The sequence below is a fragment of the Grampus griseus genome (assembly GCF_964374135.1).
Source record: "Grampus griseus genome assembly, chromosome: 4".
Classification (NCBI taxonomy): Eukaryota; Metazoa; Chordata; class Mammalia; order Artiodactyla; family Delphinidae; genus Grampus; species Grampus griseus.
In genome coordinates, this window is record NC_138997.1 from 92,294,071 (window position 1) to 92,319,927 (window position 25,857).

The window sequence follows — 25,857 nt, forward strand, 5'->3', positions numbered from 1 at the left end:
ATTGTTCTGCTCTTTCATTTTTATTTTTTCACTGAACAATGTATTTTAGAGATTATTCCAGGTCAGTACACAGAGCCCTTTGTCCTTTTTTAAGCTGTATAGATGTCCAGGGCCCATTGGATGGATGTGGGTACCAGTCCTCACTGACAGACACCTAAACTTTTTCAGTCTTTGGTGGATGTAAATAATGCTGCCAGGAACAACTTGTGCATTTTATTCATGCTGACCCATTTTTTCCCTCCATTTTCCTTCCTGATCCTTTAAGTCTTTCAGGACAAAGTGGACTTCCAACAAATCACCTGTGCTGACCGCTTATCTTTGGCCAAGCCCTTTGACCTTGCTGTGGCCTCCTTCTCCTAACTCTGAATTTGACCTCAGTTCTTATCTAATAGGGTATGTTTTTATTTTCCTCCGCATCCACCTTCTATCTATGCAACAAGTTTTCTTTTTTTCCTTTTAGAGCAAAATACTTCCAATTAAAATCAGCAATTCCAAATAATTCCAATGATGCTAAACAATTTCACCAATATCAATAGGTGGCGCATATTAAGTACTTATGGTGGAATTTAGGATTACCAGAGGGGAAGGGTAGGGAGGTAGCTAGGGAGTTTGAGATTGACGTGTACACACTGCTATCTTTAAAATGGATAACAACAAGGACCTACTATATAACACAGGGACCTCTGCTCAATATTCTGTAACAACCGGGAGAAGAATTTGAAAAAGAATAGATACATGTATATGTATAACTGAATCACTTTGTTGTACACCTGAAACTAACACCACATTGTTAGTCAACTATACTCCAATATAAAATAAAAAGTCAAATAAAAAATAAATGAAAAGGAAAAAAAGGTACTTATGGTGGGCCAGGTGCTGCTAGGTGCTGTACGTCTTTACTTAAACCTCTTATCAATCCAGTAAGAAAGGAATTATCATTTTACTAATGAGAAGACTCAGTCTCAGAGAGGTTAAGCAACTGGTCCAAAGTCACACAGCTGGTAAATAGCAGGGTTGGGATCCAAGCCCAAGTCTGCCTGACCCCACCATGGTCTCATCTTCTAGAACTAGAGTGAAGGGTTTGCAGAAATTTGGAGTTTTAAGTCAAGGAGAAAGAGTCTTTAAAAAAAAAAAAATCTGTTCAAACCCAGAACTCTTTTAACCCTTTGTTCTTCTCTAGCTTCCGAGAGGATTTCCATTATAATGACACTGCTGGGTACTTCATTATTGGAGGGAGCAGGTATGTGGCCGGCATTGAAGGGTTTTTTGGACCCCTGAAGTACTATCGCCTCCATGCTCTGCACCCTGCACAGGTGAGCCCAGGGGACCAAGGAGTTTTCGAATGCTTATGGGTAATGGGCGTGTGGCTCAGGGCTGTGGAACCAGTCCAGTGTAAACAAAAGATTTATCTAAGCCGGGCCTCGCATCGGCTCTGTCACCAAACATCATTAATATTGAGGCTTCCCCCTCCACCCTGCAAACGTGATAATAGATTTTTGTTAACGTTTGGTTCATTTAGTACTCATAAAATGGAAACCATTTACTTCCTCTGCTTTAATAACTAGTAGCTTAATTATAGAGTCGATTTTTATCCGGCTGTTGCCTATCCAGCGATTAAGCTAATGAAAGGAGAGAGTCTTAGCTATTTGGTAAAGCTTCTTTTATATGCTATTATTTAAAGTATCAAAGAGGAGACAGTCCAGCAAATAGGACTCTTGGTTCTGCTTACTGCCCTCTCCAGAAACGTGGGCCTTTGGCTCACACTGGGTGGGTGGGCTGCGGTGGTGGAGATCATAGAGGGCTCTGTAGTCAGCACTGAATTCTCAAGTCCAAAACCCACCCACAAATGGAATGGAATTGTCAGAGTCTCCAGGCCAGCTCCAGCAGGGCTGGCGGCTATTAGAGGGGGGCTGTCCCATGAGGGAAGCTTCACCCTGGTTGCTTTTTGTGCCTTGGTAAGGAGATCACCGGATACCTAAAAAAGGAACGTTCTTTCATTCCTGTGACCTTGTGGGATTTGTTCTGGGAAAAGCAGGAGTCACTAGGCAAAGTCAATTCGGAAAAATGGGGCACCTTATCACCCGTAGGTCATCTTAGAGCCCCTGTTGAGATACCTGTATGAGAGGAAAAAAATGAAATTCTTTTATTCATACGTGCAGCCAATACTTATTAAGCACCTACTATGTGCAGCCAATACTTATTAACTACCTACTATGTGCCAGGCTCTGTGCAAGATGCTGAGGCATCCAAGATGAATTAAGGTGGTGGCTTTCAAACTTTTTTTTGAAGGTGGTCCACAATAAGAACTCTATTTAATAGCATGAGCAGTACATACGTAAGCATATATAATGCACATATACATACATACACACATAATATATACATATATATATATATATACATATATATATATATATATAAAACACAAAGCTGAAATAAGAATTTTACTAACGGTACAGATTCTTGCTATGTTCAGTGTACTCTGGTATTTTGTGTTCTGCTCTATAAAAAACAAAATCACTGCTGGTTACAAACCACTGAACTAATTTCACAACCCTCCAATGGGTCATAACCCGTATTTTGAAAACCACTGAGTTGAGATAAGGTCTCTGACCTTGAGGAGCTCCTTGCCTGGGTCTTAAACAGATAAGTCATGAAAGAATGGGGTACATGCTTTAATAAAGGTGTGAGCACTGTGTTTGGCAGTGCCGAGGTGCGGTCCTCTGCATCGGTACATGTATGAGGGTGGGGTAGGCTGTTAGGGAGGCTGCCCTGAAGGGATGACCTTAGATCTGGCTCTTGGAGGTTGAGTAGGAGCCTTCTAAACAGAAGACAAGGAGAGGAGGCTTCCAGGCAGCAGGTGCAGTACTGGTAGACTTGAGGTCCTTTGGGAACTCAGGGGAGATGAATGTCATTTTCTGGGGATAGCACATAGCGGCGGGGAAGGGAAGAGGATGAAGGCCTGGTCTCTGGGAAATCCTAACACTTAAGAAGCTCTGCAGAGGAGAAGATGCCACGAAAAGAAGCTAGAGGGAAGCAGTCAGAGCTGGCGTGTCCTTGAATTACTAGTAACACCCTTCCTTTGAGAATCCAAAGCAGATGATCTGTGTACAAACAAGCCACCTGGTGCTATCAATGGGAGAAGGAAATCCACCTGAACGTAGCCTCATGGGTACCCATGGGTGTTTGATAACAATTGTTGTTCATTCTGTTTTCTTGCCTTCTTGTAGATATTCAATCCCCTACTTGAGAAGCAACTTGCTGAACATATCAAGTTATATTATGAAAGGTGTGCAGAGGTTCAAGAAATAGTATCTGTGTACACATCCACAGTACAGCAGGGGGACAGGAGACAAGAAGCATGTAAGTATTGACTTCAGGAGAGCGATTTTTAGCTCCAGGCATTTGTAGCAACACACTTGGCTTCTTTCATAAGGGGGTTGAAATAGAACATATGTGACTTGACCAATGGGGGCAAGTATGACCTCCCCAGATGGATGCAAATGACAGTGTGCCTTCCACCTAGATCCCACCAAGACCAACAGCCAGCAAGAACCCAAACCTGCCTCGTGGCTTCAACTAGCTGTAATTTAGTTTAAGAATATAAATGAGAGTGTTTTGAGCCTCAAATTGCATTATTCCCATCCATAATGGGATCTTAGGCCAGTCTAAGAAAATAAAAATGAATTGGAAAATAAATTAATCATTAGAAATGTTTCCCCATCGGTGCACTTTTGTCTTGGACCATTAATATCTGAATATAAGCCTTCAGAAATGTTGAACAATGGCTTTGTTGTTTGGGGCTGGGTTTTATTTTTTAAATCTTTGAAATTGACTCATTCTGGGAGACATTGGTAACTTTTCAACAGAAGGAGTGAATTTCAAATAGACTGCTTCCGTGCCTGCCCGTATTTGCAGACATCCTTTCATTCATACGGAGTTTGTATCTGTTATAAAACTCATCCCGTCTTGTCTTCCAATGTTCCAGCACTTATAAATTTCTCTGGCTATAGATCTTCTTGCATGATATGGTGGCACTAGAGTTAGTCACATATGTTCTTTCTGGAAGAGAAATTCCTGTGGGGCCTTTGCCATCAGCAAAAGTATATTGAGTATTTCAGTCCTGCCTAAATAATCTCGACATCTCCAGAGCCGAGCTTCCCATTTCAGACCATGGAGGAATGGATACATGTTGAACATACCCCATTCTGATAGGGTTCACATAAAATGGTCACAGGAAGTGATTAGAGATGGTGATAGGTAAGTGTAGAAAGGCAGCACTTCTGCAATTTAATTTAAGAATAGGCTATACTAGTCTCCCAGCTGCTGCTCTCACCGCTGAATCATCCAGAAAATATGATGCAGTCAGAAGAGGGGAAGATATATAGGAATAGTAATATCCCAAACAGGAAAGAAACTGATTTTGATAGCTGATGTAATTTCAGGAGAGATACCCAGAGTCAGAAGGCCGGTCTTACATGCTGATCTGTTTGGCGGCATTGGGAAGATTCTCCTAATATCTTCTACTGCCTTTCCTCCCTGGGGGGTCCCTGTGCTTTGTTGACTCACACTGCCAACAAAATGGCCTAGATATTGCCTTCCTGGGGACCAGTCCGAGGCCACCTGCTCATTCTGTAGAATTATTCAACAGCCGTCAGCAACTTTGGCACATTTCCCTTGGACTTGGCTTTGAATCTGTGGCCTCGAGGCAGAGGCATCGTAGCCAGTTTCAAATCCCTGATGCACCCAAACCAACATCCAGTAATGCTAAGTCTGACCGCTTATTTCTAGTTCCCCATAGTGGAAGGGAGTTAGAGAGGCAAGGCTTCCCTCTAATGGTATCCCGTGCTTCCCTTTCCTGTAGGCGACCTCCGGAATTCCTACCTGGACCTGAAGCTCAGGTACGGGCGGCCCTCGACATGCAGAGCCCTCCTCTGGGAGAAGGAGCTGAAAGCCAAGCACCGAAGCTTGTTCCAGGCCTTGCTGGAGATGGGTTTGGTGACAGGTAATTGAGTCTGTGCCTCGCTCGCCTTTGGACGCTGGTTAGGAGGGTCCCTGTTTTTCTGCTTTCCCTCACCCTCTTTAGTGATTTATGCCTTGAAGTTATTTTTAACCCTAGTGTTCTAGCTTAATTTCAAATTTAAATTCTGCCCTTAATGTGTCCACCACTCAATGTATCTGTGCACCTTTTCAACCCTAAATACAAAAACTTAAATTTAGGAATCACTTGAGCAATTCTTTATTTAAAACCGAGGCCACAAACAGGCAGCTGACAGCCAGAGCTGGCCCCCAAGTGTGGCTACTTTGGCATACGCACTGTTTTCAATTTAAAAAAAATTAGTTCCAGGGATCTAAAAACTTCTATGAAAATGCAAATTTCTAGCGTTTCTCAGAAGATCCAAAGATCTGGCGACGCCGGGCCTCCTTTCCTGAGTGGCAGCAATCCCAGAGGTGTGTGGTTGGGACAGGCAGGCTCTGTCCATCCACAACCCTTCCTGCCTCTGGTTGAGCACTTCCTGCCAACTTCAGTCATGGATCTTACCTGCCCGGGCCCTCAGGCCCTTGAGCTTGAGACCTTTGATTTGAAGTACATTCTAAGCAGCGTCTCAGGAATCTGGGTATATTTTGCAAATGTGTCCAGCTTAAGTCCATTGTGATTTAGGTTTGCATAGTAATTAAGTACATACTGTAAGACTACAAGGAATCTTGAAACAGTGTCTGTTAGGAAGAGAAGAGAAGCTGGAGGTGTTCAGCCTGGGGAAGGGAATGAGAAGGAGGGTAATGAGAACTATCTCAACGGTCAGCAGCAGCCCACGGTATTCCTGGGCATATGACCAAACCCTTGGACCAAGGCAATGCAGAAACTGACTGCTGCTGCATATAAGAACTTCCTAAAAATGGCAGTGTCCAGTGGAATAGACTCTCTTTGCAGATAGTGATTCACCCTCACCCCATCTTGAAAGAATTCAAACCATACAAGATATTTCATCTTTGGTTCATTTTATATTTGCTGAGTGACTGCTCAGTTACTTGGCTGGACTTCAGAGGTAAGTAAAATAGTACAAGGTCTCTGCCCTTGAGGGACCGACTTGAAAGCAAAGAAAAATGGTAATGCATTTTTAAAAATAAAAGCTATGGGAGTAACTGGCAAAGGCACAAAGAAGGGAGTGGTCAGTTCTACTTGGAAGTCTAGGGGGCTCCAGGAAGGCTTCCTGGAGAAGGTGACACTGGGATTGATTCTTGAAGGGTCAATTGATGTTTGCCAGATAAGCAAGGTGGGGGTAGGTATTGCAGGCAGAGTAGAGGCAGAGAGATGGGAAGAGCATGTCATTTTTAATGACGTGCAAGGAATTTGGGAAGCTGGAGAAGGCCTGGAGAGTGATTATTCTTTTTTTTAAATTATTTGTTTATTGAAGTAAAATTGATCTACAATGTTGTGTTAGTTTCAGGTATACAGCACAGTGATTCAGTTATATATATGTATATATATTTTCAGATTCTTTTCTGTTATAGTTCATTACAAGATATTGAATATAGTTCCCTGTGCTATATAGTAGGTCCTTGTTGGTTATCTATTTTACTTATAGTAGTGTGTATATGTTAATCCCAAACTCCTAATTTATCCCACCCCCTTCCTTTCCCCTTTGGTAACCCTAGGTTTATTTTCTATGTCTGTGGGTCTATTTCTGTTTTGTAAATAAGTTCATTTGTATCTTTTTTTTAAGATTCCACATATAAGTGATATCATATATTTGTTTTTCTCTGTCTGGCTTACTTCACTTAGTATGATAATCTCTAGGTCCATCCATGTTGCTGCAAACGGCATTATTTTGTTCTTTTTTTATAGCTGAGTAGTATTCCAGCGTGTATAGATACCACATCTTCTTTATCCATTCATCTGTCGATGGACATTTAGGTTGCTTCCATGTCTTGGCTATTGTAAGTAGTGCTGCAGTGAACACTGGGGTGCATGTATCTTTTTGAATTATGGTTTTCTCCAGATATATGTCCAGGAGTGGGGTTGCAGGACCATATGGTAGTTCTACTTTTAGTTTTTAAGGACCCTCCATACTGTTCTCATAGTGGCTGCACCAATTTACATTCCCACCAACAACATGAGAGAGCTCCTTACTAGAGCTCAGACTCCATCCTGACAAGTTTGAGCTTTGCCTTGTAGGTGACAGGGACCTGTTGAAGGGTTTCAAGCAGAGGCTAGAGGTGTGATCAGATCTGGGTTTTTGAGGTCACTCTTGTCAGCAGTGGGAGACTGAGGGAGGTAGACTAGAGTGCTGTGGAGCTGGAAGCAGGGGGGCCAATGCATGGCCCAGGGAGGAGAGGATGGAGGCCTGAATGGGACAGAGTGATGTAGACGGAGCCAAAGGATATAAGGGGCTGACTCTGAGGGACTTCATCACTGCCTGGATCTGGGAAAGGGAGGCCATGTGGAGTCAGGTGTCAGCATGGCCTCTGCAGTGAAGTGACCTGATTCTGATATTAACTTAGCACTTACTAGCTGTGTGATCTTGGGCAAGCCACTTCATTTCACTGAGCCTCAGTTTCCTCATCTGCAAAACGGGGATGACAATAGTCCCTCTCTTGTAGTGTTGGGTTAAGGAATTGACACTTAGAAGAGTATGGGCACTTAGTAAACTCTATGTAAACAGCGTTTCTCAATCTTGGCACTACTGACATTTTGGATAATTCGTTGTTGTGGAGGATCTGTCCTGTGTATTGTAGGATGTTTAGCTGCATTTCTGCTCTCTACCCACTAGATACCAGCAGCACTCTGTCCCCTCCCATAAACCTCCACCCAAGGGTGACAACTAAAAATGTCTCCAGGGCTTCCCTGGTGGTACAGTGGTTAAGAGTCCGCCTGCCGATGCAGGGGACACGGGTTTGTGCCCCGGTCCGGGAAGATCCCACATGCTGCAGAGTGGCTGGGCCCGTGAGCCGTGGCCGCTGAGCCTTGCGCGTCCGGAGCCTGTGCTCCGCAACAGGAGAGGCCACAACAGTGAGAGGCCCGTGTACCTCAAAAAAAAAAAAAAAAAAAAATTGTCTCCAGATATTGCCAAGTGTCGCCAGGGAGGTCAAATCGCCCCCGGTGGAGAATCACTGCTGTGTAAGTGTTACACTATTACTACCGGGCAGTAGTGTTACACTATTACTACCAGTGTTACTACAATTGCTGGGTTTTCGTGGGTCTTCTGGGAGGTGGTGGAACTGCCCCGAGACAGGCGATGCATGTTGGAAAGTGTAGGCTAAACGGGCGAAGACCACATCACCCCAAAACTGACTTTATGAGATTTCAGATATATTTAAATATAGTTTTACTGATTAGGAAAAGGAGTGAATCATTTTCACAAAACATTCTTTTTCAAGCAAATACTCTCAGTAAAGAATGTTTTTGTGTTATTTTTACTGCTCAGAAGTTTCTTTTAAAGAAGGCAGAATGATTTTATTATCTGTGGAGGCCTAGAAAGGGAGCTAATTAACCCAGATCATGAGCCCCCAAACCTTGACACTTGATGGGCCGCAGTGCTGGGGAGTCGTCACACTGCAGCACAGACACGCGTCCAGCTGCCCTTGGTCAGGCTTCCGGGGCCCATGCCTGGGGGGAGAGGGGGCACAGAGCCGGATTTGCCACTTTAGGGCCCACTGCTGGTGCCCAAGCAGCCGGTCAGGTCCTTCTGGTGCCAAGTCAGCTTAGATCAGCGCCAGGGAGCATACCCGGAGGGGCCCCTATCTCCCTGGGCATGCAGCCACCTGCATTCCGCCTCTCCCTGCCATTTCCTGGGGCCCAGAAGCAGGTGGGGAGGGAGGGTAGGCAGGGTAGGCAAATCTCCAGTACCAACCTCAGGCTCCCATTCTACCTTCACCCCCTATTTTTCTAGTTCACGTTGTCCCATCCATAGGGACTGGGGGCCTCCTGCAGGGGTAGGGCTTACACCCATTAAAATTCATCTCTACCTGGCACACTGCCCTTGCTTGGGGCCATCATAGTTAACTAGATAATCTCTGTGGTTAACCCTGGAGAGAGATTGGTGTCAGACATTGTGCCCAGTTTCTAACAATCCTGAGAGAAGTGCAGAAAATTTGATTTTGTAAATTGAGGGACAAAAAAAAATTACATTATTTACATATCTTTACTCTGGTCTCCTATAAAAAGAAGAGTAGTCAGACTGGTGTGACTATATATCTATTCCTGGTTCCTCACATAACTTTTGATCCAAGTTTATCCTGCTGTGAGTGTCTAGCTGGCTTTGGAGTGCTTTGGGCAACTCTAGTCAATAGGAACTATGTTTGCATCATGTTTTCTGCTGCTGGCCTGAGCTGTTTGGTCCTGTTGACCAGTAGACTTTACTAGAACATCCTCATCATGTTACATTTCTTGTATCTGAGATAAGCTACAAGAACGGACTCAAGGATCAGATGTTGGCTGCTTAGAATTCTTGCTGTAGGAACCGAGTAGGTGCAGTAACAGAGATAAGGAATGAAACCGTGTGAGTAACTTAAGTCACTCGTATCACAACCTTCCATTCATTCATTCACTAGACAAGTATTGACCAAGTGGCCCAGGATAGGACAAAGATGGGGCCATGTTTTGAATGAGAGTGACTTAGGTTAAATGCAAAGAAAAACGTCAGCTCCCACAGCTCCCACAAAGGGAATTAATTGGTGGAATTATTTTTTCCTGGCATTAAAAAATATATATATGACAGCATGAGACAATGGCCTGTAATTTCTGGTTCTTTGCGACAGACTCACCCCTTTCTTGGCAGCCTCTCCTCACATGTACAGCCAACTCTACTGCCAGGCTGCTGCACGTGCACGCTTCAGACGGCAGCGTTTTCCCCTGACACTGTGTGATTTTAGATGGATCATCTGCTCTCCCTCTGAGCCAACGACGTACTTCAAAGGAGCCATGAGAACGGTGCAGGGAGTGCAGAGTCGGAAGCTTACAACCAGTAGGAGTGTCCTCTGCATTCTGCCCAGTGAGTTCAGGAGTGCTCACCACCTTCTAGTTGTTCCCAAAAGACTGAGCTCTATTTTTCTACTGCAAAAGAGAATCCCCAGATATTTACACCCTCCCTCTTTAAGGACTGTAATTTTAAAAAAAATTTGTGGTAAAATGCATATAATTTAAAATTCTCCATCATCACCATTTTTAGGTGTACCCTTCAGTAGCATTAAGTACGTTCACATTGTTGCACAACAGATTCTAGAACTTTCTTATCTTGCAAAACTGAAACTCTGTACTCATTAAACCACAACTCCCCACCCTGCCCCCACCCCCAGTCCCTAGTGACCACCATTCTACTTTCTGTGTCTATGAACTTGACTCTTCTAGATACCTGATAGGACTGCAATCATACAGTATTTGTCTTTGCACGACTGGCTTATCTCACTTAGTGTAAGGTCTTCAAGGTTCATCCATGTTATAGCATCTGTCAGAATCTCCTTCCTCTTTAAGGTTGAATAATATTCCATTGTGTGTCTATACCACATTTCTAACTCTTCGTATTTTTGCCAACAATTGCCATGTTTATTTGGAGACTAAAACGCAGAGCATGGAAATGGTAGAAACACAATGGGGTTATTTAGTAACGCCAGGATCCTGTGTCCTTTAAGAGCTATGTTCACTGTTGTTCATTAAAGGACCTTTATCTTTTTTTTTTTAATTCAAGAAAGCATCTTTATAGTTTTTAAAAAAAATCCACAGAGAGAGAGAAAGAGGGAGAGGGAAGGAGGGAGGGGGCGAGGGGGAGGGAGGGAGGGAAGTTACATGTATAAAACCAGACAATGTGCACAGGACAGAAAAGTACAAGTAGTTTACTTTTGAGAGAGAAATAAGCCACTTCTTTGAGTCTCGGGAACCCAGTGGAGCTCATCAAATGAGAATGCAAATGAAGGATGTGCTGTTTTTTTAAATCAGTAAACTTGGTGAAGATCTTTCCTTTTCTGGGTAAATGATATTTTCTCCTTTCACATTTTTTTCCCTTTTCAAACTTCTTCCCTGGATGCATTACACCTTTTGGAAGCTTGAAACTAAAAATAACTTTCCTGTTGTTGTCTCATTCCCCTCATAAGGAATAAGTCTGCCTTTCTTCTCCCAAATTCTCCATCAGAGGCAGCTCTGGTTCCTTCAGTAGGTGACTACCTTCTCATTTTCTGCTTTTTGCCTCTTTTAATGATGAGTGTGGGCTTCCCTGGTGGCGCAGTGGTTAAGAATCCGCCTGCCAATGCAGGGCACACAGGTTCGAGCCCTGGTCCGGGAAGATCCCACATGCGGCAGAGCAACTAAGCCTGTGCACCACAACTACTGAGCCTGCGTGCCACAACTACTGAAGCCTGTGCGCCTAGAGCCCGTGCTCCACAACAAAAGAAGCCACCACAATGAGAAGCTCGCACACCACAGCGAAGAGTAGCCACCGCTCGCCGCAACTAGAGAAAGCCCGCTCTCAGCAACGAAAACCCAATGCAGCCAAAAATTTAAAAAAAAACAAAACAAACAAACAAAAACCAATGATGAGCGCACAAATGGTGACCTTGTGGTATTGCTGGAAAAAGGAGAAAAGAGCAAAATAAACAACACTGTGCTACTCGGGGAGATTAAGAGTTAATGGTGGTGGTGCCTTTGTTTCCTTAGCTTCTGGTGTAGGAAGAAAGAAAAATGGGAAAATGGCTCCTACTTCTATTTTGTTTGTTTGGTTTTCATTACTCCATTAATCTCCATAAATAAGGCATGTTTTTTAGTTATAGATCTACTAAAAAAAATGCATATGCTAAACCAGTTGGGTGAAATTAACAGTTTCATTAAATGGATTTTTAAATCGCCAGTTTTACAATACCACCAGTGACATCAGAGCTTTGATGTTGTGCCACATTTGGAATTCAGACTTTAAAGAATGTGCAAAATGAGTGGTTTTCCTTTAGAAGCATTATTATTTTATTATTATACTCACTAGTGCAGAAAATTGTCTAGATTCTCTTGCAGAGAAAATACTGATTGGTAATGTCTGGGGGGAGTTAAGAATTTTAATAGGTAAAAGAAATAATGAAGGTTTTTCAACCTGCCTCTGTTTCAGTCTGCAAAGTGTTTTTGTGTGTTTGCTAAGGATTTGAACTTTGTAAAGGATCGCCCTCCTACCTGGGCGATCACAGTAATGATTGCTGGGATTCTGTGCCAGAGGTCAGCAGGGCAAGTGTTTCATTTGAACCTCCATTTGGCTTGGAGGCTCTTTTCTCCTCTGAGCCCCCAAAGCCCATGTCTGTGGGTACTCAGGCAAAGCTCATCATATTAGATATTTTTTTAATGCCTATTTTATTTTATTTTTTGTGTGAAATGGCTCTTTTTTTAAAATTATTTTTTATTGTAGTGTAGTTGCTTTACAATGTTGTGTTAGCTTCTACTGCACAGCAAGATGAATGTGGCAGAGCAGGTAAGGCTGGAATGAATCGTTAACAAACTGTTAATGTTGCTTTGCTCAGAGTGTGCACAGAGGGGTATCGGAGATGAGTATGTATTTAAAAGTAAATATATGAATAAGTAGGAGTAGGATTTACTTTGCAACTCCGTCTGAGTACTGCAGTACACACCAAATCTAGCGGAGAAGGTTCTTATCCTGTCTAATGGTTGGGTAAGGTGGAATTTTTCTCTCAGCTATGCAAAGGGAGAATCCAAAAGGAGATCCCCGGCCTCCTGGTGGAAAAGAGGGTGATTATTCAGATACATCCCAACAGATGAGCAGAGGGAAGTGCTCGAGGATGTTCATTGCTGTGTTGCTGGTTATAGCAAAAGCAGTGGAAGCAACCCAAGTCTAAAAATAGAGAACCGGTTGGAAGAACGGCACTGCTATAGAATGCAATGCTATTGAAACTTTAGGAAGAATGAGCTTCTGACTGCTGTGGACAGGTATTCGTGGTATGTGGTTAATTTAAAAAAGAAAGTTGACAAACAACAACGATTTACTGTCTAGAATAGGGAACTATACTCAATATCTTGTAATAACCTATAAAGGAAAAGAATCTGAAAAAGAATATGTATATATGAGTCATTTTGCTCTACACCTGAAACTAACACAATATTGTAAATCAAATATATCAATATATATATTTTTTGATATATATATCAAAATATAGTTTGATAAAAAATTGCACTCATAAGGGAACAAAGTTGAGAGTCCAAACCTATAGGGGCTTTTTGGAAAGAAAATGTATATGTATATAGGCAGATAGAGGTGTAATGAATTATTGTCTATGCCAAGGAAAAGTCTGGAATTATATACACCAAGCTTTCAACAGTTTATCTTCACTATTAAAGAAGGTTTGGGAGAGAGAGGACTTCTGTTTTTGTTTTATACAAATCTATATTATTTGATTTGTTTTTTTTTTTTTTACAACAAGCAGGTATTTCTTTAGGGCTTAAAAACAAAACAGAGGAGCAAACTCCATGTGTTTAGTTAAGGTGTTGTTTTTAGCACCTACCTCTTGGGATGGAGAGTAAGTAACAGCAGATCCAAGCTGCTGCCTCTCAGAAGCCTGGAGAGGGCGGAGGTGTGGGCTTCCAGGAGCCAGGAGATGGGACTGCCTTAGCTCTGGGCGAGGGGGTAGGTGGGCTCCTTTGCCACAGCTCAGCAAGTGAAGGCATGTGCCCCCCTACCAGGGGCAGCCAGCCTGCCCGTGTGCCCAAAGGGATAGGCATTAGCTCATAACCAATGGTCTGGGTTTCACAATTTCATCCGTGGATCCCACTGGCTTCTGCGTTGATGCCTCGGAAGAGGCATCAACCTCTGCTGAGGAACTGCCCTTAAATTCAATCTCAAATTCTCTCACTGAGAGTTTTCCCGCATTGGAAACTCATCTCTGTTCATTCCCTGATGGAGCGCTGATAGAGTGAGTCTCTTGTTGCCTCCTGGAAGTTGTTAGTAACATTTTAATTTGGGATGGAATGAAGAAAATCAAAGAAAAATGTTGAGTATAATTCTTAGGGAGGAGAAAATTTTAGTTTTAAATAAATGGACCACATCTTTTAAATGGAAATTGTACCTATGCAATCCTATATAGCTGTTTGTAACATAGACCTACTAGATGCACAGAATAAAATTGTAAACGTTCATTGGCTGAATTAATAAAACGAGAGATGAATAATGTAGACGGACTTTAAAAGACTGTAACAGATTATAGGACCATAAAACTTGCCCATTTGGACTTAGGAGTTTAACAATTTATGGGAGAATTAGGTAAAAGGAAGTATCATAGCTTAACGCAGTTGCGTAAAAGAGGTCTCTACCCATGGTGGCAAGGTACCTATTAAGACAACTGGCTGCCGGTCAATCAGGAGGTAGGTGGAGCAGAGTGAGTAGGGATCTTGCTTTTGTGACCTACCAAGCTGGATTCTAAGCTTGGCTCAGCCGTTTGCCAGCTTTGGTAACTTCGGACAAGTTAGTCGACTTATCCAGGCTTCAGTCTCCTCATCTGAAAAACGAGGACACCAATAATAGTACTTACCTCTTAAACTATGTTTGGATTACATGACATAATTTGCATAAGACACTCAACCCAGTATTTGGCATTTTATAGGCCCTCAGTAAAAGTTGACTCATTCTTTTTATTGTATTTAGAAACCCACCAGGAAAACCAGAAGCAAAAGATGATAAGAAAGGTTCTTGTGCTCAACTTTTTACAGCAGCACCTAGGAACTATTCCTGAGATAAAACACACCCTCCTTCAGAGTCTTAGAGGGGAAAAAAAAAAATCTCTCTGGCAGTTACGGTGGTCCTGACTTGGTGGTGAGTTACGCTGGGTAAATTACTCTCTTGAGGCGCTCTCTCAGCTATAGAAGGCACATTCTTTCCTCCAGGATACTAGGCTGTCATTTAGTGCCAAAGGAAAAGCTGTTTACAGAATGACACCCGCAACGGGTTTGATTTACCTCCCCAGAAGCTGGTATATATCAAGTCACTGCAGGACCAACCAGATTAATAACTCAGGTGATTTAGTTGGCTGTTCCCACTTATTTTGTCGACCCCATGGTAGTTAATTGTGTGTTCTGTGAATTGTGTTATTTACAGTGCTGAGGAACCAAAGTGAATCCGTATTAGAAATTGGTGGGCGGATATTCGAGAAGGCTGTAAAGAGACTTTCCATTGTTGATGGTCTTCACCAAATTAGCTCTGTCGTCCCCTTTCTGATGGATGCCAGCTGCTGTGGATACCATAAAGCATCCTACTACCTCGCAGTCTTTTATGAAACTGGATTAAATGTACCTCGGGATCAGCTGCAGGTAGAGTATTTCACAGGCTCCAGGAATGTCAGTTACCTGCCTTATATTTGCAGAGTAAGGCTCTCATGCCCCGGGTGGAACTGGGCATGTTCATTTTCCCTGGGGTCCTTTAAAAACTTTACACTCTGGGCTTCCCTGGTGGTGCAGTTGTTGAGAGTCCGCCTGCTGATGCAGGGGACACGGGTTTGTGCCCCAGTCCAGGAAGATCCTACATGCCGCGGAGCGGCTGGGCCCGTGAGCCATGGCCGCTGAGCCTGCACGTCCGGAGCCTGTGCTCCGCAACGGGAGAGGCCACAACAGTGAGAGGCCCACGTACCGCAAAAAAAACAAACAAACAAAAAAAAACTTTACACTCAAGAAAAACAGCCTAAGGCTGTGTTAAATACAGGATCTCCCGCCGTCAGTGAGTGAAAAAGGGCACTTTATCCATTTCTAGACACAGCAGGGGATATGATTGGTATACTGTCTAAGGAATAGTTTGGGCAAGGCTTACCAGAATCCCAGTCATTCAAGAACAGGTGCCTCTTACCCAATTCTTGTAACTATCCTGGCTGTGGGTCCAGCATCCCGTACGACGTTTTAGCTAAGTGAAATCATTTGGACCTCTAAGCAAAGTATTGTCACATCCAGCCTCCTGTCATTAAAATAAATGTCATACTAGACGGTTTTGTGGTATTGAATCCAAATTTATTATGCAACTTGCCTAACATTTGCAATCGCATTTTTAGAAGTGCTGCTAAACGGTCCCTGGTCACTTTTAGTGTTTTGTTTGTGCTCATGGGATTGTTCATCCTGGATCTGAAGAGACTCAGACTGTTCAGACCTTCCCAGGTGGCTCTGTGTTCCTTTCACTTGCCTTCTTTGTGTGTGTCTCTGGCTGTAGAAGCTCATGGTTGATGGCATGCTTTCCCAAGTCCCCGAGGCAGTCCCCACCGCGGTGGAAGAGGGTAGAAGGTTCTGGCCCCATCTCTGTCACAAAATAGCTGGTTGACCAAGGACATATGACTTCAACTTGCTGAGCCTCTGTTGCCTCAACTCTGAAATGAGATGGTTGGACCAGGCGATCTCTAAAGACCCTTCCCAACACTAGTGTTCTGAGAGGTGAGGTTGGGACGTGGCCCACTATTCAGATCATCTGACCGAAGGTGACATAGCTGAGGTGGACCAAGGTCCTTAGAACAGTTGTCAGATACACAAAGAGATGCTGTAAGATAAGTCAGGGGAGGACTCCCAATCTTTACTGAGAAAAGGACAAAGGAATTTTCAGCTGTTAGACATTGAGAAGGACAGATAGCCATTAGAAAGCTCTTGGGTCTTCTTTTCTAACGTTTTTAAAAAAGGCAAGTTAGGGGCTTCCCTGGTGGCACAGTGGTTAAGAGTCCGCCTGCCGATGCAGGGGACACAGGTTCATGCCCCGGTCCGGGAAGATCCCACATGCCGCGGAGCGGCTGGGCCCGTGAGCCATGGCCGCTGGGCCTGCGCGTCCGGAGCCTGTACTCCGCAATGGGAGAGGCCACAACAGCGAGAGGGCCGTGTACTGCAAAAAAAAAAAAAAAGGCATGTTAACTGGTTTCTGGAATGGCTAGGCTCATATGTAGAGGTGAGGCCAGATGACCTTTCTATGTTGAGGATTTTATGACCCTTTTCTATAATCTTGTGAACACTGTCCATTTCTTCTTAACAGGGCATGTTGTATAGTTTGGTTGGAGGCCAGGGCAGTGAGAGGCTGTCTTCGATGAACCTTGGGTACAAACACTACCAGGGTATTGATCACTACCCCCTGGACTGGGAGTTGTCCTACGCCTACTACAGCAACATTGCCACCAAGACACCCCTTGACCAGCACACGCTACAAGGAGATCAGGTACGAGGCAGAAGTGGGTGGAAACGGTTATGGCCCTGCTTACTAGAGCTTCCTGAACAGTTTTATTAAGCGTCTGCACCTGTGGCTGGTTTATTCGCTGGCCTGTAGAGTACAGGCATAATCCAATGGAGAGAAAAGCTTTCTTGCATTCTCCAATTCATATTTCCTCAGTGTGTTCTCAGGCTGAATGCAAGGACCATCCTATATCTATGCGTGAAAAGCGTGAAAAGCTTTTCATGAGTGAGAGGACCGGTATGGGGAGGGTAGATAACGGCCCTGGATAGATTTTGATTTTGAAAAAAATGTGTACCAGAAACATAGGCATTTTGTCTTTGTTCCAAAACCACGTGGAAGTGGTGGGGTCTGGAGATGTTAGTCAAATTAAGCGAGGGCAGTAAGCCAAGGGCTCCTCAATACGTCACCAGCAAGCGAGGTCTCCATAACGAAGACGCTCCATCCCTAGCTGTGTTCCCACTGCCGGACACCTTGAGAAGCGTCTGCCCATCACATGAGCCTCAGTGCTCACAGGTGATGGACAGCAGGCGATGTTTGAAGATTCTGCCCCATCCTGGATTAAGGACTGGAAGAAGGGCACTAACTCCAGCCCCTAATTTTGCAGGTTCCCACGTCTTATTGACTCACTAGGCAAAGAAATCAGTGGTTCACATCTGCCCAGAAAACAACGTGTTACATTGGACCAACTGATGGTTTGTTTGGGGGACCATGAATAAAAGGGTGTATAAAGGTGACAGCGTAAGAATAAAAAGAAAGCTGCCTTTAGATGATGTAATTTGCATCCAGCAGGAGTAGACTATGACGTGGTTGGCTTCTTGGCATGTATTTTTCTGTATCTCTTTCTTCGGAATGGTTTTAAGATGTTTTGATGGTCACAGCAGTTGAGGTAGTTGAGTTAAGTGCAAGTAGTCGGTACCAGGAGGTGGCGATGTTTTTCTGCAAAAGACCAGACAGTAAATATCTTAGGCTCTGCTTTCACAGTCACTATTGCAACCGCTCAACTCTGCCGAAGACAATATATAAACCGATGGGGTGCCTGGGTTTGTGCCGCCATAGACAGGAGGTTACTGCATGGTCAGATTTGGCCCTGGTTTAGGCCATAAACCCTTAATTTTCTCCCTTATGCTTGGTGAGTCTGGATGGATAGCAGGATTGTGGAATTTTAGGCAGAGCAGCTAACTGGGAACCAGACCGTTCACTCTTCCCTGTGCTGCTCCTGTATTGCAGTCAGAAACCCCCAGTGGAGGAAACTTGTGCTTTGATCATTGGAAATGAATGGTTTCTGGAAAAGAAATCTACAGTGGCCACTGTACAGTATGAAATAAATGACTCAAAGATACATGTTGTCAGTGAACATTAAACACGAATCAAGCTATAAAATGCCCAAAGGCTGTCTGTGTAGACATTCTAATTCTTTTAGAAAATAATGATTTCTTCTGAATAAACTTACACACTCTTATCATTGTCATCTGTATTCTCTCAGCATATATAGGCTGTGTGCAAAATCTGACCTCAGTTTGACAGGAATTTATTTATTAATTGATAAAGGCTTTTTTTTTAAAGAATTCTTCTGAAAACACATTCAAACAAAATCAAGCCACAAAATAATATTGCCATTGTTCTGCTAAGCCTGAATGTGTTCATAAAGCCCTGTATGTATATATTATACTTTTAGGAATTCTAATTCAGCATAACTTAGCAAGGGGAGATGGTATGTTGCTAACAAGCTCCTTGTCTTTTGAAGATTTGGCCCATGAAGTGTTATGATTATGAAAGAAAATGTTTAATTGGTCAGAACCAGAGAAGATGAATAGAGAAGATCCATCCTGCAGCTGGAAAGTCGTGTGATCAAGAATCATAGATAGGAATTATACAGTTAGAAGAGTTGTGTCATAGCTCATTTTCTTAAGAATGTGTAATTAATGGTTTCTTGAGAATTTAAGCAGGTGTCATACATTGATTGAAATGTCCTTTTGTTGAGAGATCTATTAATTCACCAGCAGCACATAACAAATGAGGAGATGTGGAAAGCCAGGCCCCTAATTAACAAACCAAGGATCCGTCAGTAACTTCTTTCTTGATTCTTGTTTCATTTTCTCTTTTATGTAACTCGTGGTTCCCATCAACTTTATCTTCTTTATTCATAATCTTGCTTCATGTCACTTCTTTATGATTTAGGGGGACTCTGCTTCAGGTTCAAGAGAAAGAAGATGATAGGGGTTTTTTTTTAAATTTTTGTTTTGTTTTTGTGGCTGAATCACAAATGGATTCCTTTCATTCTCTTCGCATCTCAGAGTTTGCTCTTCTGAAAGGTTTGGTCCTCAGCCTTCTCTGTCTACACCTTCTAGAGGGCAGGGGGTCTCATCAACATCCCTGGTTTCAACTGCCCTCCACATACGGATGACATGCACATCTTATTCTCAGGCTGAGGTCTTTCTTAAAACCCCCATCTGCAATCGTAACATACCACAAAGGGAACACACCACCTCCTCCTCTCTATTCCCCACAGACACCTCAACCAATGGCACCGTTGTCCATGCCAGCAACGGAGGAATCACCTTTGATCTGCCCATCATCCTACCAGCTCTAATCCCCAACAGCGTTACATGCAGCTCTCCATCATCTCTCCCCTGAGTGACTCTGACAGCCTCCTGTTCTACTCTGAGTTATGGAATGAATTGACCCCTACATTCATATGTTGAAGCCCTCACCCCCAGTACCTCAGAATGGGACACTGCATTTGGAGCTAGGACCTTTGAAGAGAGGATTAAGTTAAATGCGGTCATTAGTGGCCCTACTCCAGTATGACTGGTGTTCTTACAAGAAGAGGAGATTGGGACGTAGATGAAACAGGGGGACAGCCACGTGAGGACACAAGCTAAGGAGGGGGGCCTCAGAAGAAACTAAACCTGCCAGCGTCTTGATCTTGGACTTCCAGCCTCCAGAAGTGTGAGAAAATTAATTTCTATGGTTTAAGCCCTGCAGTCCGTGGCGTTTTGTTACGGCAGAGTCCTGGCAAATGAATTCACCTCCTAACTGGCCTTTCTGTTACCAGACTTGTCCCTTCCCATTTTCTTCCCACGGAGGCCAAAGACGGCTGTCAGCAGTGGAGGTTCTCAACCTGACTGCACATCAGAATCACGTGGGCACTCAGAAAATACCTCTGCACAGGCTCCACCCACAGTCTTATTGAAGTGACAGAGGGAGGGTCCAGGCATATAATAGGCGTATATATGTCTATGTGCATGTGTATATTTAAATAGCTCCTCAGATGGGCGTAACGTGCAGTCAGCGTTGAGAAGTACTGACCTGGAAGCACTGAGTCCAGCTCATCACTTGGCATAGGAGATGTTCCTTGATCTGGTGTCTCTCTGCTTCCCCAACCTCAGCTCTCAGCGATTCCATGTTTGGCCTGCCCACCCTGGCAATGCCAAGCTTTTGGTCACACCGTGCTGTCCACAGTTCCTGGCCCTGCTCAATCTCCTCTGCCTGGTTTGCTTTCTCCACTCCCACCCCGCTTTTCCTGCCTTCTGACCCCCCACTCCTACTAGGATGCTGGGCTCAGACACCACCACCTGCTTGGATCTTCCCTTTGCTACGCCGCCATGGCACCCGGGCACATCCCCACCATTGCTCTATGACGGGTGCTGTGTACAGGTCTCGGAGACAGCTCTCCCAGCAGACCGTGAGCTCCCCGAGACAGGCACCTTATCTGTTCACGTCGGTGACCCCAGTGCCCAGCCCTGTGCTTGACATGTAGTTGGCACTCACTGTTTACTGATGGGATGGTGGACAGCACGAGAGGGCCGTGTATCCAGTGATGAACACGAAGCGATCACGTCCCGTTGATTCTCTGGTGCTTTTTGATGCAACCAGTGCTTTCAACTCTGCCCCTCTTGCATTCAGCACCGCCTTTGTATGAGGAGCACCCCGTTTGGGGAATCTTGGGTACTTGCTTCCCTGTCTCTCCATCATTACACCTGATATTCCTCCATTCTTACTTTAAAATCCCTAAAATGTTAAATTTCAACAAAGAAAACTTACACCCCTGCACTGGGAGCCAAACATTGTAGCTGACGTTTTTTTTTTTTTTTTTTTTGCGGTACACGGGCCTCTCACTGCTGTGGCCTCTCCTGTTGTGGAGCACAGGCTCCGGACGCGCAGGCTCAGCGGCCATGGCTCACGGGCCCAGCCGCTCCGCGGCATGTGGGATCCTCCCGGACCAGGGCACGAACCCATGTCCCCTGCATTGGCAGGCGGACTCTCAACCACTGCGCCACCAGGGAAGCCCTATAGCTGATTTTAAACACCCTAAGAGGCAGGTTCCTCATGGTGGTGTCTACAGGCCCTGAAGGAAGGAGTGGTTTAAGTGTAGGCTCTGAAACTGCCCTGCTCCTGAGTTCCCAGGAACACTGGCTGGAGTGTTATAGTTCACGACTTCAGAGAATGCAGACGCTCCAGAAAATGGGGGGTTGCTGACAGCCTTTTCTCTCCAGGTCCAAATTCCACCACATCCTTCGCTCTCCCTACTCCCTCCCTGCTCTGCACTCCATCCTGCCTTTCCTGTGATTGATTGCAGACAGCTGATATGATGTGAACACTGCCCTTGCAGCCTATAAGCTGAGCGGAGAGAAAGGAAGTAAAGCGTATGAAGAGTCAGTGTCTGTAGGACAGTGTGATGCCCTCTCTGACACTGGGTCCAGGGGCATCTGAGGACTGTAGAGTCTCTGGACATTGGACCTCCTCTAACCTGGTCAGCCGGTTTTAACCCTACCATATAGGCTATGAACTGCTCATTCTAGAGACGTTGATTTTACAACACAGCAACAAAAACAATCCAGCTCCCCGGGAAGGCACAGAAGATTCCAGAACTGGTCAGTCTGGGACTCTGAGTCCTGTCAGCTTCTCCCCAGCTCTGCCCCCCACCATGGTCCCCACCGTCTCTTCTCCACACCAAAGCTTCTTCTGGGATTGGTCACTTTCCCATGTGAGGCATCATTCCCTGGTCTCAAAATGTTTGATGATGAACAACCCAACACCGCTCCCTTTTAGGGGTTGTTCCTTCATCAGATGTCTTTGTAGATGGTTGGCTTTCACGGAAGGCCTGGGACGTGTGGCGCTGACCAGTGCTGGATGCCACTCAGGGGACCCCAGAGCTGTGAAGACACAACCACCGGCCCAGGTGTGGCAGGCAGCTGTGGTGTGGCTCCAGGGCCAGTTTGCCTGGTTCAGGTCCCAGGTCTGCATTCACCGGGTATAAAATCTTGGATAATCCCACTCACTTGTCTGTCTCTGCACAGCTTTTTCACCTGTAAACACTGCCATGACTGTCTGCACCTCACATAGTTTATAGCATGTATAAATTAATCATATGATGTGTGTTGAGTGGACCTCAGCACACAATGTGGACGCTCTCAAATGTTTCCAGCCCCAGAACTCCCTCCTCAAATCCCTTCCATCTTCAAAAGCACCGAATTCTCTTAGATAGATCTTCATCCCCCCAATGTAAGGCTTTGAGCTGTACAAAACTGCAAATACCAATAGGAGGGCTAACATTCTAAACTGCTATCAGCTCTTTACATGATAGAATGAACTAAAGACCTAAAAAATGACGAGTTACCATTCCTGAGAGCTTCCCATATGCCAGATGCTCTGCTAAGATCTTCACAAACAATCTCATTTAACTCTCATGCAACTCTATGAGGTCAGTACAAGTATTGTTCCCATTATACAGATGGGGCAACTGAGACTCAGGGAAGCCAAAGAACTTGCCCAAAGTCACACAGCAAATGAGTAGTGGAGCCTAGATTTGAACCTGGATGTTACTAACTCTTCACACTATAAAAAATAATGGCTAATAGGTGGAGTGCTTTTGATGTAGCAGATACCACTCTAAGCTTCATTTTTATGGATATAGAAACTAAGGCTCAAATAAATAAAGTCAGTGGCCCAAGGCCCACAGATAGTTAGTGGTGAGTTAGAATTCATGTCCACTGGGTCTGATGTGAAAAGTTGTGCTCTTAATGGCCCTGCTCTACTGCAAAGCTCAGCGGTACTACCCAGGGAAGCGGGAAGGGGCTAGGTCAGGAGACAATGATATAAAAGACAAAAGAGTTCCTTCTTCAGAGTGATGCATGGTTGCCCAGGTCCCCTGCAAACATGGCCTTTGCCAAGACCCCTCTCACGACACTGTTAGATGGAGTTCATTATGTATAAGGGGAGACAATGAAACAGCCCCCATCTGCTTCTCCCAGATGCATGAGTCATTCACAGGGTGGTGCAGCTAGGTGAGGACTATGGGCCCCACAGCCAGCCAGCCTGGGTTTGATTCCAAAGTTTGAAGAACGTAGGTAAGTTACTTAACCTTTCTGGGCCTCAGTTTCCACATCTGTGAAATGGGGATATTGATGGTGACTGTCTTGTAAGATTGCAAAGATTCAGTGAGTCATTCTGGGCCAAGCAATTGGTCACCACACGCAGTTCTTGCTGGTGATTATGATATTACCACGGCCAGAGAGTAGGAGAAACACCAAAGAGTATAAATCCTTGCAGGATAGAAACTCTGGCTTCATGTGTTCTGTGTTTCATTCAAGTCCCATGACAAAGTTAAGGAGGAAGAAACAAAATAAGGAAAAGAAGGAAATTAACCCCAAATCAAAACACCCAAACTCTCCGGTTGAACGAAAAACTTCTAGCTGAGAATTCTATTGTTCTGGCAGCCTGAGCTTCAGCCCAGGATTCCAGGGCCTTCCCGCTAGAGGGCGACATCATGGGGGAGCCCATCAGAGCCTGTCTTTGGAGTCAGACTAACCTGGCGTCCAGGGCTAGCTCTACAGTGTGACCTTGAGTTCATGGTCTCACCTTCTGAGTTTCAGTTTCTTTACGAATAAATTGAAGACACCGATATTTGGGCCACAGCCCTGCTGTGAGGATTAAGTAAGAAAAACATTTGTTAAACACCCCGCACATACTTGGTTTCAGTCAAAGGTGGTGGGCATCCTTATTCCAATTGTTGCTGTTTGCTGGGAGGCGTCTCAAGGTTAGACCTCCAGCAGGAATTGATACCACTGTGTTCCTAGCTCTGTCCCCAAGCCTGCCCGCTATTGCCCCTGAGAGGGACCTTTGGCTCCACATGGCCGCAGCTGGGTGACCCTCTCAGGAATGGGCTACAGGCTAGTGCTTGTGAATCTAAGTCATTTTCTTCACTGACAAACAGAAAGGGTCAGAAGGGAAATCAGGCCTGGCTCCTTGTCCTCTAAGGCTTCTTCCCCAGCACATCCAGATCCATTTTTTTCACCATCTGCTTGTGGCCTTGAAGCCCTTCCCAGGCGCTCCTGGTACCGTTAGATAGCGTTCTTCATATAGAAGGGGAGACTGTCAAACAACAAGGCCAGTTTTTGGATAAACAGCCACAATTTAGACATAAAAATGAGTCTTATTTTCTTCAAAGGAGGCAGATACCTGGGAGGCTGTGTGCAAATTCAAAGCGTTTTGTGGACTTTCCCTTGGGTTCCTCTTTAGAGCCTCTGGCACGTTCTCGTTCACATCCTCGGAGTTAATATACCCTCTTCTTTTCAGTGTAGATTTCATTTTGAAATAGCCGAAAGATACCGGAGGCTGAGCCTGCTAAATGAAAAGGGTTGAGTCATGCAGGATAATGATGCTTTCGCATAAAAAAATAATAAGGTTATACTTAGAAAATATTGATTTACTTTTTGGGATGCCGTGTACTCTGGCTCTGCAATCAGCAGCACAGAGGTGGACTTCTGAACTAGCTTGAGCGACGGAAGAGGAAGTGGAATCAATTTTGTCCTCCCAAGGAAAACACTTTGATAGGAACAAAAATACCCATCTAGATATAGGACGTGTGATCCGTTCATTTAAAAAAGAATTTGATCTCAGGGCTCTGTGGACACACCTCATATTTCAATTAGTCATATAGTTTTTACTTGAGCAGTTGCTGCGTTAGGAATAATGTCATGTCTTTTGCATGCCCATACCATCTGGATATTTTCATTCTCCCTTCTTCTCCCCACCTTTCCTCCCTCCCTCCCTTCCTTCCCTCCTTCTTTTCTTCCTTCCTTCCCTTTTAGGCATACGTTGAGACAATTAGACTAAAAGATGATGAAATTCTCAAGGTACAAACCAAAGAAGACGGAGACGTCTTCATGTGGCTGAAGCATGAAGCTACTCGAGGCAATGCGGCAGCTCAGGTAAAAATGCGTCCCACAGTTTTGGAAAGTCTCTCAGCCACGACAGACCAGGTTACACCACGATAATGAAGTATCCCAAACCTAGTGGCTTAACACAACACCAGTGTACTGTTGTTCTCTGTTGTTCTCACTACATGTCCAATGGGGGTGGCATGGGCTCTGCTCTTATAGTCCCCTAGGAGCCCAAGCTAACAGAGGCTTCACCAAAACGTGCTTCCAAAGCCATTGACTCAGGATGACGCCGCGACACATCACAGGCCGAGTCTTATCGCTTCTGCTCAGAAGGGGCACGAGTCATTTCTCACATTTCATCAGCCAAAGGAAGTCAGCTGGTCACTCTTGACCTGAGTGAGCCGGAAATGTAGTCCAACCAGACCCAGAGGAGAGAGAGCCACAATATTTATGATCAGTTACCATCAGACATTTTAGTGCATCAGATAGAAAGAAAAAGAAGCATCTTGGAGTGCAGGAGAGATTCGGTG

At 44.5% G+C, this 25,857-nt stretch overlaps 1 protein-coding gene across 3 annotated transcripts in view; it reads left to right on the top strand.

Moving 5' to 3' along the window:
* SEL1L3 (SEL1L family member 3) overlaps positions 1-25,857 on the top strand; it is an 85,114-nt gene that overhangs the window by 22,080 nt on the left and 37,177 nt on the right. For all 3 annotated transcript variants that reach the window (XM_082653247.1, XM_082653246.1, XM_082653248.1), the window contains exons 6-11: positions 1,181-1,313; positions 3,231-3,363; positions 4,865-5,005; positions 15,072-15,283; positions 16,968-17,147; positions 25,256-25,375. In XM_082653247.1, the coding sequence (XP_082509373.1) occupies positions 1,181-1,313; positions 3,231-3,363; positions 4,865-5,005; positions 15,072-15,283; positions 16,968-17,147; positions 25,256-25,375 (919 nt within the window). The remainder of the gene's footprint in view (positions 1-1,180; positions 1,314-3,230; positions 3,364-4,864; positions 5,006-15,071; positions 15,284-16,967; positions 17,148-25,255; positions 25,376-25,857) is intronic.